General features: G+C 39.6%; 1 protein-coding gene across 2 annotated transcripts in view; it reads right to left on the bottom strand.

Annotated features, from left to right (window-relative positions):
* Positions 1-15,354, bottom strand: part of CAB39L (calcium binding protein 39 like) — a 68,372-nt gene that overhangs the window by 11,044 nt on the left and 41,974 nt on the right. For both annotated transcript variants that reach the window (XM_054380987.1, XM_054380979.1), the window contains exons 4-6: positions 10,860-10,978; positions 5,073-5,241; positions 1,332-1,391 (exon numbers count right to left, since the gene is read on the bottom strand). In XM_054380987.1, coding sequence (XP_054236962.1) covers positions 1,332-1,391; positions 5,073-5,241; positions 10,860-10,978 — 348 coding nt within the window. The remainder of the gene's footprint in view (positions 1-1,331; positions 1,392-5,072; positions 5,242-10,859; positions 10,979-15,354) is intronic.

Raw genomic sequence — 15,354 nt, 5'->3', positions numbered from 1 at the left:
CTCATATCGTGGCCATGACTTGCTCTGTGATTAAATCCAATACCCCAAATTGGTGACAGTGCATCCCATACTGGCACATGCCAAAAGCTCCTTTTGTGAGATGCCACCTTATCTGCATTCAGCACCCAAATTGTTAAAACTGTTTGCACAATGCTTGTCACTAGGACCTGAGAGCATGCTGGCTTTTACTGGATTGGGCCAAGGGAATCTTGTGGTCAAGAAGACTGAGAGATAAGGCTACAGTATGTTCAAACCATCTACCAAACAACCAAAAAGCCCCAACACTGCTGCACAGGAATCATCTTAAAAAAAAATGCTCACTTCCACAATTTATACTTAAAAAATGTTAAATGTTATGTAAATGTAGAATGGAGACTGTTCCAGTGCAGCACTTCAGTATTAAGAAGAAAGATTAGCAGACACTAATTTTGCTCCAGCTAAGCTGCATGCGTGACTCAGCAATAATCTTGATCTTTATTTAACCTTTTTGGCAGCTTGAGAATGAAATAAATAGCCTTTAGCCTTTTCACTTTGGCAATGAAATAAAGAATATCTCAGGTAACATGAGAACATAACCCGTAGTCCTACTCCATGATCTGTATCAATCCAATCTTAGGTTATTCCAGTGGAATTTTTCTGACCCACATTTAGTTCAAAACCAAGCCAAAAAATCAGCATGAAAAATGGCAGCAAACCAATGGACTAATTGTCTTAGGATGGTAAGGGGAATGCTCACACCTCAGTCCCCTATTTAGGTAAAACAGAATTTCCAATAATGCTAAAACTTCTTCCAGTAACTCTTCTCCTCTGTCCTAAAGTATTATAAATAACACTGGTACGGCCTTACCAGTGCTGAAATATCACAAAAACTGTTTCAAAACATGCAGTTTTTCCCCCATGATCTATTTACATACAAATTTTACAATTCCATTCACATCTGAGAAGATAACAATGCATGCAGAGAGGAATAAAATCATAGAATCATAGAATTAGTCAGGGTTGGAAGGGATGACAAGGATCATCTAGTTCCAACCCCCCTGCCATGGGAAGGGACACCTCACAACCTGCATTTGAACTAAGAGTTCTTCTGAAACCTTGGCAGGTGTTCCCAGGTGTGTGTAGGTACTTCAAATACCACATGAGGATTCTGCTTTAGTAAAAGAAATACTTAACCCTGCAGTCCCATGCAACTATTTCATGTGGTACACAAAACCCTCTGCTAATCAAAGTGCACTTTTTCTAGCTAAGTACAGATTATATATATATATATATATATACACACACAGACATATATATACACACAGACACACTCTTCCAACATTTATACTTACCACATCATAATTTTGTTCCAGAAATTCTGCTACCAATGATTTGTGTCGCGTTAACAGGTCCTGGGAAAGAATGGCAGAAGGTTACCTGCAGAACATGCTCATTTGATTGTCCCTTGATTCTCAAATGTATTTTAGCATTTTTCACCAGGTCATCTTTTAGAAAGTATTTCTGACATGATTTCTATAGACAAAGCATTTAAAACCAGTACTGCATTGTGTGTTTAGCGGGATTTTAAGGAGAACTTGGTTAATAGAATCAACATAAAACTACTCTAACACTATTTCTTTATACTACGTTTCCCTTTCACCTTTACTGATGGTCATTGGTCATAGTTTACAGTACTTACCACAACCTGGAGTAGGGGAAGGGAATAAAATAAATGAACCCTCTGCAGAGGGACCAGCTATAGTCCCAAAGTCAAAAGTGATCTCTGTACTGGAAAAATAATGTGCTAAAATGAAATCAACTGCTGCTGCTCATCTCCAAGAACAGAACCGGAGAACCATAGAATCATTTAAGCCAGACAAGAACTTTAAGATCATTGAGTCTAGCCATTAACCTAACACTACCAAGTCCACTGCTAAACCACATCCCTAAGCACCACATCTGGACCTTTTAAATACCTCCAGGAATGATGATTCAAGCACTTCCCTGGGCAGCCTGTTCCAGGGCTTGACAACCCTTTACAATACAGGGTTATATAAGGAATACAACATGGAAGACAAATTCAACCACTGTATATATACAGTTATTTATTTAAAGCCTAAAATTTAGGGACCAGTCTAAATCTGCTACCCAGGCTCCCTCTACAGCCACTCCTTCCCCAGAAAGGGGTCCCAAGTCAGTTGGGATGAATCCCTTCTGCTTTTACTGACACAAGCAGTCACAGATCTTTTAGCCATCTGGATGAGATGCTTCCCATGCTAAAAGGCCAACTAATTAAAATTTAAATTAAGAGCAACCTCTTCCACAGATTGGGAATGCTGGTGCTCAGTGACAGAGATGCAAATCTTCAGCTTCAGTAGAAATCAGTTCTTTTTGCTGGATGAATAGGTATGAAATTAAGTGGCCAGTTTGAGGCGTTTAAGTTTAGTTTTTATCTTAATGCCTCCTTTAAATCACTATAAGTGATCACTATAAATGCCTGATGAGGTCCCTTCAAGTTGATATTTTTTCAGCGAATCTGTTTCTGCTGTCTTTTCTATTATCTTTTCCTTGGTTTCTTTACCCTTGGTTTCTTTCTAGCTGATGAGTAGCTGAAGCAGATGCACAGACACATCCTCTACAGCATCACAAATAAACCCTTTACATACTAATTCTTTATTTTTACCATCAGTTATAAGGGAAAAGCAGAGTGCTATAAAATCCAGGACGTGTTTAATACATTCCTTTATTTAGTAGGACTGCAATGACACTGGTTCAAGAGGCTGACTGCAACAAACATGATGCACAAGTTTTTATTGCAGGGTACTTAGGAGGCAAGTGCAACATTTTTCCATAGGAGGCACAACCGGAATATAATCCCAATTGAGTTTTTCACAGAAAATCATGACAGGGTGTGGAGCAGCAGTAGTCAATCAGCACTCTTTCCAACTGCTGCTGCCACCCTTCACAGCTGACTGTATCTGCGTTTTTAGCAGCCCTGTTTCCTCTCTGCAGTGGACCTGGCTGAATTTAATCAAGAAGTACACCTCCAATCATTAGAAATTCTAATACTTTCCTTACTATAAATATCCTCAGACTTTAATGCACATTTGATTAGCCCTCCTCTGGTGCACAGACTATCCAAGACTTTCAGCTCTGAACCAGACACTCCGCTGGCAACACTACAAACCCAACATGGGGGAAACACAACTGCAAACATGAGTTCAGTAATCCAGCCAGCAAGCAACCATAGAATTTATTTTTACAGTATTAAAAAAGAGGTAGCTCCATATTTCATTATTCAGTTGCTTCCATGTCACTTCTCGCTGTTCCAGCTTTTCAAAGTAAGAGAGAAATAGGAGCTGAGATGAACAGCTGGTTTATTTCCAGAACTGACCATGCATCATATCAAGAATTTTTTTGTAAAATGCTGTTTATAGATTTTTCCCCCAAGCATTTTAAAAGGCACTTTCTGCCCTGTGTCTGAGGATGAACTGCCCCCATACTTCTCTCTTTCTAGTGCACGTGAGGATGTAGAATCCTATTTTCAAACCCTGCTAAAAATACACTCAGATCACAGAGGACAGAAGTTAAGTTCCACAGCTGCAGATCTGTGAACGACATGAATCCCTCTTTTCTGGGGAGAGTTGTGGCAGCCTGCAGTTCTTGCCACAGCTTAACCGACCCATGTCCCCATCCTGCCTCCTGGTGGGGCTGAAGACTGCCCATCATTAGCAACCACACATTCTGCTGTCCTGCTCAAAACAAGTCCTGTGGAGAAGATGCAAATCTTTTCTGACAAGCTGGGAACAGGGTCCAGGAGCCCTTTTGCTGATCAGAGACAAACACTCTTCTGAGCACAGGGTAAAATGCCAGAAGATTTAAGTATCTCAGTTATGTTGCATTTTTATACAATCTGACACTGTATTTTTACTTGTGTATATTTCTGTGCTACCTCCACTCTCATAACACATACCTAATGAACACCAGGATAACACAGCCTAAAGAAATGAAAAGGCTGCTATTGATTAACTGGTGGTTTGAATCACTAATCCTGCTCATTACTGAAGAATGCAACTTTATCTCCATTATGCAAATCTTTACCCCATTCAGTAGGTCAGTAAAACCCGAGGCCAGGTTTCAGTGTGCATTGAAATGCTGAGATGAACTCTAGCATTCCTTACAGTTATTCCTAAGGTCTACCTAATCATGTTTCTAATTAGCTTTGAGAGGAAAGAGCGAACAACTCGTTTCTATGACAGCAAGGAACTCAGTGACAGAAGAAAAAAGGAGTTATGTCTATATTTAGAAGAGGCTTTACCTAAAAAGAATTTTCTCCAGCTTGCTTAAATTATTTTTTTAGAAATAAACTAATTCCTCTATACATTAAGCTCATCAGCACACAGTTTGGCTCAAAGACTACACACCATACTGGCACACTGCAGGAAAGATGATGGTCACATACAAACTCCAGGAAGTTCAGCAAGCTTTGCCCAACTTCACCTTTAATACAACAGAGATTGATTCTACATAGGAACTACGCAGTGCTTTCACCTACTTTCCTCTTAGCAGAATGGTCCTTACACAGAGACATGGGTCTCAAAAGTAAGCACATGCAAACACTGCAAAAAATGAGCAGCATGGCACAGTGTTGATCTAAACCTGACTGCCGCAGTCAGAAGGGACAACAAAATTCCCAAGGATTTCAAAAGTGAGTTTTAAATGATTCCTTCTATTTACTGCCTGTGGTCATGATGGGTAGTGGGTTTGTCTCCAGAGGAAGCTAGGGAGAGGAAAAGGTCATGCATTTTACAAGAACTGTATGTAATACATGATTAATTTGAGTCTTAAATGGTTGAATAATAGACCTTGGGTTATCAAAACAAGGAACATTAGTGAAGCGTGAATCTGTATTTAATTAAAGATTCTTTGCAGACTTCACCACTGTTATGAATCCTGTTACAGACAGACTAAGGATTAATTATATCCTTTACTGAAAAACAAAAAAAGTTTAAAGGTGACACAATACTCAGTGATGACTACTAATGGAGTGCCATTTCGATACAACACTATGACACAGGTATAGAGTAATTTACCTTGAATGTAGCAAAGGCATCAGAAGCTATATCAAATGTTGACAATTCCACATATTTAAAAAAGTCTCTAAACTGTTCCGAAAAAAGTATGATTTTGGCCAAGGGTTCATGCCGGATGCACTCTCTCAGCATAATTCCACAGCGTAAGGCAATATTTGGGGATTCATAGCTGAAGAACAAAAAGAAACAGAAAAGATCAGAACACAGAAGAACAAAGATAAACAGGCACTTTTCCAGCAATGGGGAGCTTTGTAGCACAGGGAATGTGCATGCCAGAAGGGACACAATACATGGACAGCAGCTCCCAGCTGCACCACTGCCCCCCGGCTTCGGGACCTCAGCTCAGAGCTAAGGAGCAGACATGCAGAGAAGGCTGCCAGTGTTTCCTATCGCAAACATCTGTCTTCCCAAGCCAAAATACATTTCAGTGTGAATGTGTCTTACACCTCCTCTCTGCAGAAAGACTGTGGGGAGTGCATAATGTTTCAGCAGAGCTCCTTTATCCTTCTGAATTGATGAGAAAGTAAAGCCCATACGATATAACAATGTCCCTTTTCAGATTTAATTTTGAGCTCCTCCATTTATCCAGGAAAGAAATAACACTTCACAACCATCCATCAGCTCCCAGTCCTCTTCTAGAGAACATCACTCTACAATATTCATGTCTAACAAGGAAGGTAGGAAGTCTCTCCAGGCAGTCTACAGAGGATTAAGTTTTCTGTAGCTCTGAAGATATTTTTTTTTTTTTGCAGTTTAGGAGGAATTCTACTCAATCTCTCCTCTGCTACAACTTTGTCTGGGAGACAAATTATTTGTTCCTCAAGTTCCAATCCCATTACAGCATAGGCATTACAATAGTCAGGAGCCAGCACACTTCTTGACCTTGTAAAGGGAGGGAAGGGGCAGGCAATTCAGACCATTTTCTATTTCTATAAAGTTTTGATTTCTTTAAAGCTGAAATTAATCTGAAACAAAACTGTTAGAAATACAATTAAAAACCAAACCAAAACCAAACAGTAACAATCCCTCCCAACATCCCCCCCCAAATAAACACAACCAAAAACAACCAACAAAAAAAACCCCAAACAAAATAAGAACAAAAACCCAACAGTCAGGAAGGACTTAAAATGAACTTCTTCCAACAATATACAGTCATGTGAAAGTGATGAAGTCCATGGGACAGAAAGTACACTCTGTTTCAATAAGCTGGCTATACTATATCAGAACTGTGTATTATCACTCAGAGCTTATCAGCATCAGTTTTCCTTTGCACAATTAATTCCTATCACTAGGCCAAAAGAGAAGAAAAAAGAAGGAAAACACAAAATGCCATCTGTGCTGTGAGTGGGCCCTCAAATTTACCACCAGCTTGCAATTTAAAAGAATGGTAGTGTTTCATGAGCATACCAGAGCTGCATACTTCAAACTGATGTCAACAATAGCTGGCTTGATGAAAAATGAACTACTATTCCAAACAGGCGAGCGAAACTTCCCACCCTCAAGGAACTGCAAGCACTCAAGACCCTGTTTGTTTCCTTTTGGGACTCATTTGCATCATGAATTTATGACTCTTTAGGCCATGGAGATTTGCTGATGTTTCCCATTGAGGCATACCTCTTCCCAACTCCATTAACAGGAATATTAGAGGCGGAGTTGCTCCTAGGACTGCAGCCAGGAAAATATTTAATAGTTGGCTGAGGAATATTTTGATTGGAATAAAAGCAAATTACATTGTTTCCAGCACAATAAGTTTTTAAAACTTGAGTATCGACAGAATAATTCTTAGTCAAATCTTCCATTATCTGGAAGTGGGTTATGGACCTTAGGCTGGTCACAGAAGTGAGGAAAGTTGGGTTTGGCTCTTACAACTTCTTGGAAGACATTTACAGGCTGCCCTGTCATAACTGGCATGTTCCCTGCACCCACACTTACATGCAAAGCCACCACGCAGGAATGATAGAAATGTCTTTCAGAAATCACTTCTAACAAGCCATTAGTGCTGTATATCAACATATCCTGGCAGCAGGAAAAAACATTGAGTTCCTCTCTGCTCAGATAAACTTACATCTGAAGAAATCCCCACATACTGGCTACAGAAAAAAAGCAAATAATGGGCTTGAAATATTTCAAAACATATACTGTGAAAGCTGAAAGAGGCAAGACTGAAAGTAGAGATCACCTCAGTGCAAAGGGAATCACGCTTGTCTAGTGTAGAAGATGGTACAAGGTAAGGAGCTCAGGCAGGAAGGCATCGAGCCTGAGAGACACAAGGATTTGACAAACAGCTATATTCTGATCTAATTTTACAGTAACTTATATAGCCTGAGTTTATCCTTGTATGAACTCAAGAGGAGTTTTGCAACTTCAGCCAATCCACCATTAAAGCTTTAACTCCACTGTGATATGAAGAGATCATCACAAAACAAATCAGGGCAGTGACTAAGTATGTTAGAGATAGCATATGGCATGAGAGAGATATATATAAGGAATTTATAAATTAGTTACACAAACTTCAAGGCCTCTACAGTCACTGTGAAAGAGAAGAAATATTTTAAATTACAAAGGACCAAAGTTATTTCCAGGCTAATGCAATATGCTGACAACAAAGAGGGGAAAAAGAAAAAAAAAAAAAGAAAATGGTACTTTCTATACACCAAATGTTGTACTCATCTGAAATCCTACCCATTATACAAAGCCAGCTCTCCCAAAAAGTAAAACAGTATTAAAGCAAGTCATCATGCAGCAGGAAGGTCAATTAACCTACAAAGGAAAAAGAAGAAAAAGTAGTGAACTACGTGCTGTAAATTTCTCTGAAGCTGAGAAGCTGGAAGGAAGCAGCCACCAAGTAAAATTAAGCCTAAAAGGTATGAAGAGTTATCTCAAGCTGGCAGTGCCGCTGGAGTATTAGGCAGGAAACACTGGGTGGGAGCTCTGATTCAGGATCCTTCCCACTCAGTAGAGCTTATATTATTCAGTGAAAAAGTAACCTTTTGTTGATGCTGTTGGGAATTGACTGTCAGGGAGCAGAGGAAATTTTGCATCCAATACAAGTACAACAATGACAAGCCTTCACAATGGTCCCAAGGTGTCTCTTCTACAGTCATGCTAGAAATGTTACACAATTTTCTTCCTCTCCAAATGTCATGTAACTAACACTGAATGGTGCAAGCCAGCCAAATCCACTTTCCTTCCCTTTGAGCAGATTTTGATTTCATGTATTTTATTTAGCACTAAGCAAATAGGAAAATATGTCCTTAAGTCACGTTTTCAAGTGGTGGTCTCTAACCTGAACACGTTTCCCAGTCTCATAGCTGACTGCACACAAGCACCACACACTCAAGCTGCATGTTCAGAGCCCTACCCTTACAGCAGGCACATATTTTAAGTACTGTTTTTAGACAGTCACAGCAGCAAGACAGAGGCAGGTAGGGCAGCATCGTGTTCTGCAGCAGCTGCTCAGATACCATCAGGGCTGGAGAGGACTGTCTTATGGCCTGCTGTGGGTGAAATCAACAGTACTTTCTAACAAGAAACTTCAGAAGTGGCAATTCTGATACAGTGCAGTGCTTTGGGGAGATAATCAAGAAATCAAGGACGAGGAGCCTGAAGGACCAAACTAACACAGACACACTGCTGCACAAACAGAAACCTCCAAAAAAAGCACCTAAATGATGCCACCACCCACTGGCTCAGGTCACCTACAGTAAAATGTCTGTCAGCAGCACATAGGCATAAAATCTTTACTATCATCTTAATATTATTGCTTGTTACAGATGCCAAAGAATATCTGGGACAAGATCCAAATATATTTCTTAGCTTTAAATAAAGCCCAGACATATGGTAGCAATACATGCACAATGTGTCAGGGAAAAAATAAAAAAAACAAAGGCAGAGAAGAGGGAAGAAAATTACTGTATCTACATATGAAATTGAAAACAGTTGTACAACTTAATGAGTACTGAGAGAAATAACACTGTCCTGAAACAACTAGCTTGAAGTTTATATAAATGGTGAATTTTAATGCACAAATGAATCCATTTAACTAGCTTACTGGTTTCCTTTCTGAGGAAGCTGGCATTTAGTAAGACAAAACAAGTCAAGAGCTTCAAAACTGAAGCTAAATGACAACAAATCTCTATACTTGTAAAAGTACCATCACATGCCCAGCTACTCACTGCCCTGCAAGGAAGGTGGAGGATCTGCATCGCCTCTCGTCACAGCAACCAAAGCTTTGCCACCACATTCAACCACAAGCCCCCAGTTCTGGAAATCCCTGGTACTCTGTGGTATTCTCAGTCACTTTTTACCCTCCTACTCCGCTGTTCTAGGATGTGGCCAATTTTGAAGGAAATAACTATTTTAGAGGACTCTTATGCCTATCCCTCTCCTGACCCAAGAGAGAGCAATAGGCTGTCAGAAGGATATCACCTTAGATGGTGCTTAAGTATTTTCCTAACTCTGGCTGTTAAGCAAATGGTTAAAATGCAAATCTTCAACCCCAAGAGCAAAAAAGACACACAAAAAAATTAATTCCCTTAAAACAATTTGTTTAAAAGGCTTACACCATGTTCTGAATGGATATAAATTACAGCACAGGAGGTTCCACCTCAACATGAGGAGGAACTTCTTCACTCTGAGGGTCACAGAGCACTGGAACAGGCTGCCCAGAGTGGTTGTGGAGTCTCCTTCTCTGGAGACTTTCAAGACCCATCTGGATGTGTTCCTGTGTGACCTGTGCTATATTCTATGGTCCTGCTCTGGCAGGGGGGTTGGACTCAATGATCTCCAGAAGTCCCTTCCAACCCCTAACATCCTGTGATCAGTTGTTACTACTGTGACCATACAACTGCCATGCTAGTCCATGTTGTTTCAAACTGATCAGCTAACAAATGCACTTACTTCTACATCAGTTATTTAATCCAAACCACATATAGTCTCTTTTCCTTAGACAAAAATAAACAAAATCCTAAAGCCAAAGAGAACTGAGCAGAAATCTTCAGACTCTGAGGACTGGAAAAGCAAATCTTGCTAAACAGAAGGTGCTTTCAGTCAGAAGTAAAGGGGACAGAAACCTCAAGAGTTTTAGGCCAACACTTGTGCGCTCCTGAACGCAGCTACAGCTGATGTTCTCTCCACACAGCATTCTACTCCCCCCTCCTTGGCCAATTTACCTTGGGAACCACCAGATTACAGCTAAGCACTGACTTCCTCAAAGGTTAAAAGACAAACCCCCCAAAGATTTAATGCTGAAAGTTGGGGAGTTCATTACAGAATTAAAGTTGAAGTTCACATGCAGCTACAAGCTTTGGGAAAGTCTGTCCTACAGACACAACTATTCTTTTTATGCATTTTTTTCTCCTCTCTGTTCTACCACATAGTGGTCCAGTTTTGCTCCAGTTGTTTACAGACACCATTATAAGTCAGTCCAGCAAAAATGTCTAAATTAAAACTCAGCAGTCGTCAACAATGCTGCACAAGAGTTCAGGGCAAGAACTGAAGTACACATCACATGGGGAGCAGTCAAAAACAATTAGCACACAATTATTCCAACATGTTGGAATTATTCCAGCAAAGTTTGGTGAAATAAAAGATAACAGTCAAATAAAAGAATCCAGTAATGAAAAAATATACATTTAAGTAGAAAGAAGTAAAATAAGAACTCTGGAAGAAAATCTGTTTTTATAAAACAAACAAACAAACCCAAACTAAAATGAGAACATAGATCAACTGCAATGTCAGCATTTTCCAGGCAATGCTCTTCAATGAAAATTACATTAGAGCACCTACCCTTTTAGAAGCATGAATAGGATATGTGGATGGGCACTGATGTATTCCACAGTAGGGCTGCGTGTGCCAATCTGTCTTCTCAAGATATTGTTAAATATCTGGGAAACGTCCTTTTTGCCCTGTTAAAGAAGAAAAATAGAGCTTCAACTGGACAAACATGAACAGATGACCTTTAAGTATAAGCTCTACTTAAAGTAGAAATGAAATTGAAACCAAGCCAGTCTCCTTTTATGAGGTCTCCACAGTCACACAACCTCTTACCTGTTTCTTCAGTGACACACTGAAGGATTCCTCCATCTGGTGGCTCTGAAGACTACTGATCCTCCTCACTCCCATTTACACTTTCCTGGGTTTTTTTTACATGAAGATGCTCGTCTCCCCTATTCTGTCAAGCAAATCAGCACCTTGCTATCTTAAACAGCAACACGGAAGTACCAAAAAGCCAGCCATACCTTAAGCTGAGCATGGTTTTTGCAGTGTGTACTATTGCTCCTGCAGCACCCAAATTTGAGTTGTCAAGCTAGTACTGTGTACACTGCCCCCCAACCCAGATTTACAAAGTGAAAGCTTTTCATTATACAAATGCAATCAATGCAAAGTGTGACTACATGTTTGAAAATCAGGGTTAAACTTAAAATTGCCCATTATTTCACCATGAAGAATGAAATAATTACTACTGATAAAATGGCTGTGCCACACTTCTGCTTTATTCACAACCAAGATCCATCACTTTCTCCTACTTTTCTCCTGTACACGTGTCTCAGGTTTGTCTTTGAATGCTTCCCTGTGCAAAGAGCTTTTAAGGTCTTTCCAAATTATGTCTTATTTAACCACAGAGTTTGCCAATACATCTTACATTAGATGTCCTCTTCCTCCCCCACCACTTTCTCCCCTGGCCACAGGAGACAAATTGACATGTGAAATAAATGGAGGAAGGAGACTGCTCACTAATGACCAGTAACCAAGACACTGAGTCAACAAGAAGTCACTATGCACAGGGCAAGCTAAAGCAAAAGGTTACTTGTAATCTGTACATGCTCATTGATCTGTCTTGAGAGGACAAACATTCCTTGGCGGGGAACTTATTGAACATCTGAAGCCAAGGAGCAGATAGTTTCATACAGAAGGAAATTCCCTGGTTTCACCTCTACAAATAAATCACTGCTGAGAAACACAAAATATTCTGCTTTCCAACCCAGCTGGCTTGGAGACTCAGGGAATTAAATAGAAGAATCAAATCAGAGCAGGCCAGTCCATCTACCTTTGTCTACAACACTTTTGACTCTTGAACATTTTCTTAATTAGCCTAATTCTGTATAAAGTCATCCTATTCTACCCTATCTTTACAACACCCATAACATATGCCTGGAATCCTGTGATCCCCAGTGGCTTCAGCAGATATTCCAAGATGAAAACAACCCAGATAGAGAAAAGCTGTTGACAGGGGGAGGTGAAAACAGCCAAAAACTGACATCTGCTCTGCTATGCAAAATTTAATATTAGTTACTTAAAATCAGGTACACTGCAGCACTATCTATATCTCCTACTCTACTATTATCTATAGAGATATACCTATATAGAGAGATATATCTACTTATCTCCAACTATATCCAATTTTCTAGAGATCAGTGACAGCAAAAGCCAGAGAAGTTGGTCTCTCTGGATTCTCCTGGAGGGAATGGAGGCAGATAGGAGGGAACCAGTGCAGAATTCCCTCACCATTAGACACTTCTAAAAGTTATAGAAATACTACAGTGTTTCTTACTTGGATCTGCAATTTGGTTTTGCCTTATAATGAAATACACATGACCACTGGAGCACAAGATAAGGCAGCATGGAGATAAAGCAGCTAGAGAAAGACAAAAACACTACAAAGGATGCCATTACATCAATAAGAAATAGTACCTATACCATCATTTAGCTGCTGTTTCAAGCCAAAGGGAAAGCTTCTAACAATACCAGTCCTGGTCTTGTGGCTATATACTGCCTCTTTTAGTGCCATTACATCTTGTGAACTACTAGACCTACCCACAGTAATGTCTATGCTTTCAGGTGACTTCTTCTGTATGTGCACTACTTTCCTCAGTTCTTTGAAGTTCAACGATAAATTTCATGTTTTAAATTCCAAAAAATCCAGTCTGATCTTGACTCAGGGCTCCTGCCCAAACCCAACTTTAGTGCTTTACAACAATACCATCAACAAAATTATATCTAGAGTGTCAGAAGCAATAAATTTGTGTTTTCTGTAGACTTGTGATGGATGTGTGCAAGTCTCCCATTCACACATGTCCACCCCCAGCCACACATGCTGTAATTGTACTGGCAAGTGAAACACAAAGGAGACAGGACTTGAGTCTGTGCTTCTGCGTTTTTCTCAGTGAGGACATTAATTCTAATGTTGCTCCTCCAAACAGCTGTCAGGTTCCATGAAGTCTTGAAAATCCATCTTCAAAGGAAAGTACAGTTGTGCAAAATTGTGATTAAAGTGGGCAGCAGTGTTGGTGAGGAGAAAACAAGTAACCTACATAAATACTACTGACTTATAGAGTGATGAAATCACTTCTTCAGCAAAGAAACCTAAATGCCAACTATAGCCACCAATACAGAATCATAGAATTGTCAGGGCTGGAAAGGACCTCACAGATCATCTAGTTCCAACCCCCCTGCCATGGGCAGAGACATTTCCCACTAGATCAGGTTGCGCAGAGCCACATCCAGCCAGGCTTTAAAAGCTTCCAGGGATGAGGCTTCCACCACCTCTTTGGGCAACTGGATCCAGTGTCTCACCACCCTTATGATGAGGATGTCTAATCTAAATCTACCCTTCTCTACCTGGGATCCATTCCCCCTAGTCCTAGGTCACTATGCATAGGATAAGCTAAACCAAAAGGTTACTTATCATCAGTACATGCTAGGACTACGGGGAGTCCATTTATATGAATTTCCTATTAATGCAAACTGCAAATGTTGCCTCTTGTCCTTCTGCTGTGAGAAGAGTCTGGTCTCATAACCACTTCTACATCATGAACACAGCAGTTGACTCTCCTAAACAGCTTTTTCTTTTTTAGGATGAACGAACTCTTATTCATATAACAAAACGGAACCAGAAAATTTAGTAAACTGAAAAAGTCAATGGAAATATGAAGATAAAGCAGCATGTCCTCTTACTACCTTCTTGTTTCAATAATATTTTGTTTCTACTGTTTTATCAAAAAAAAAAAAAGGTATGTATAACACTTTTGCTAAATGACTGAAAAGGTTTTATCATGGCAAAAAATCTGTTTTGCAATGCGATTTATTAGACTTGTTTGCATTAACAGTAATTCCACAACAGATGAGGTGTTTCCTTCAGTGCTTGCACTTGAAGACTGTGGGTTCAACACGCCTACACAGATTTTTTTGTCTGACAAAAGCAATACAGACTGTCAGGTGACTAAAAAAATGGCAGCAGTTTCCCTTCTCTGTTGTATTTGCTACGAGTGTATTCTCTTTCTCCTTTTTTCTTAAACAAACAAATTACTGGATTTTTAGGGGTGTAGGTTGTAGGGGTGTGATTTTTTTGTGTGTGAGGGGTGTTTGAAATTAAGACATTTAACAGTAACCAGAAGTAGCAGGAAGAGGACAAATGAAAGCAACTCAATACATTCTAGCATTAAGAACCCCCTTCCTGAACTGAAGAACTCCACTAACAACATTTTAAAGAAGTAATACAAAACAAATTAACTAGTCCCTTGAATCCTGGCTTTACTGGAAGAAAGGGGGCAGGGGGGAAGAAAACATGAATCTCCCACTGTTCCTCCCTTTCATTTATTTACAAAATGGAATGAAAAGTAACAACAAACAACTTCAATAAGGGTTGAAAACTTCCACAAGAAAGGAACTCCTTCAAAAAGCAGCACTGACAGCATCAGATGATCTCTCCAGGGAAACGGTTCTTAAATTGAGCAGCTGCCCTGCCCTATGCTTTGGGTACTGCTCCTGCTTCAGACCTCAGTGGTCCTTATTTATAAGGAATTATAAGTGCAATTTTCTTAGTAGTTGTCTACTAAGCTCTTGGCTTTAAAAACTGAACTTGTGAGGAGTTTTTTGGAATATACAACTTTACATATAAATATATAAAATTAAGTCATATTTATATACATAAATATTAATATTTCTGCTTTAAAAAAAATGTTATATTCCTTTCTTTTATTCCAAATAATTAAGTGGGGGCAACTCAATTTACCTTGTGTACTGGTTTTAGGGCTATGCTTTTAAAATTTTTCACAGATCTTGTGCAGAAAGTAGTAAGAATGTAAATAAAATATTGGGTGTAAAAAAGGAAAATCATGATTATTCTAAACAATTCCATTAGAGGAATAGCTCCCTTAAGATTTAGTTCTCAAAACAATACTGTGCAACAATTCTGTTGCAGCAGTCTGGCAGGGTGTTTCAGCACTTCTCTTGCTTCCTTCACTGGGGAGGTAAGACTGTCATACTGACCTTGGCTAAATTC

Source organism: Indicator indicator, chromosome 1, assembly GCF_027791375.1.
Source record: "Indicator indicator isolate 239-I01 chromosome 1, UM_Iind_1.1, whole genome shotgun sequence".
NCBI lineage: Eukaryota > Metazoa > Chordata > Aves > Piciformes > Indicatoridae > Indicator > Indicator indicator.
The sequence above is the reverse complement of the archived record's forward strand: the minus strand, read 5'-3'. Positions and strand labels throughout refer to the sequence as shown.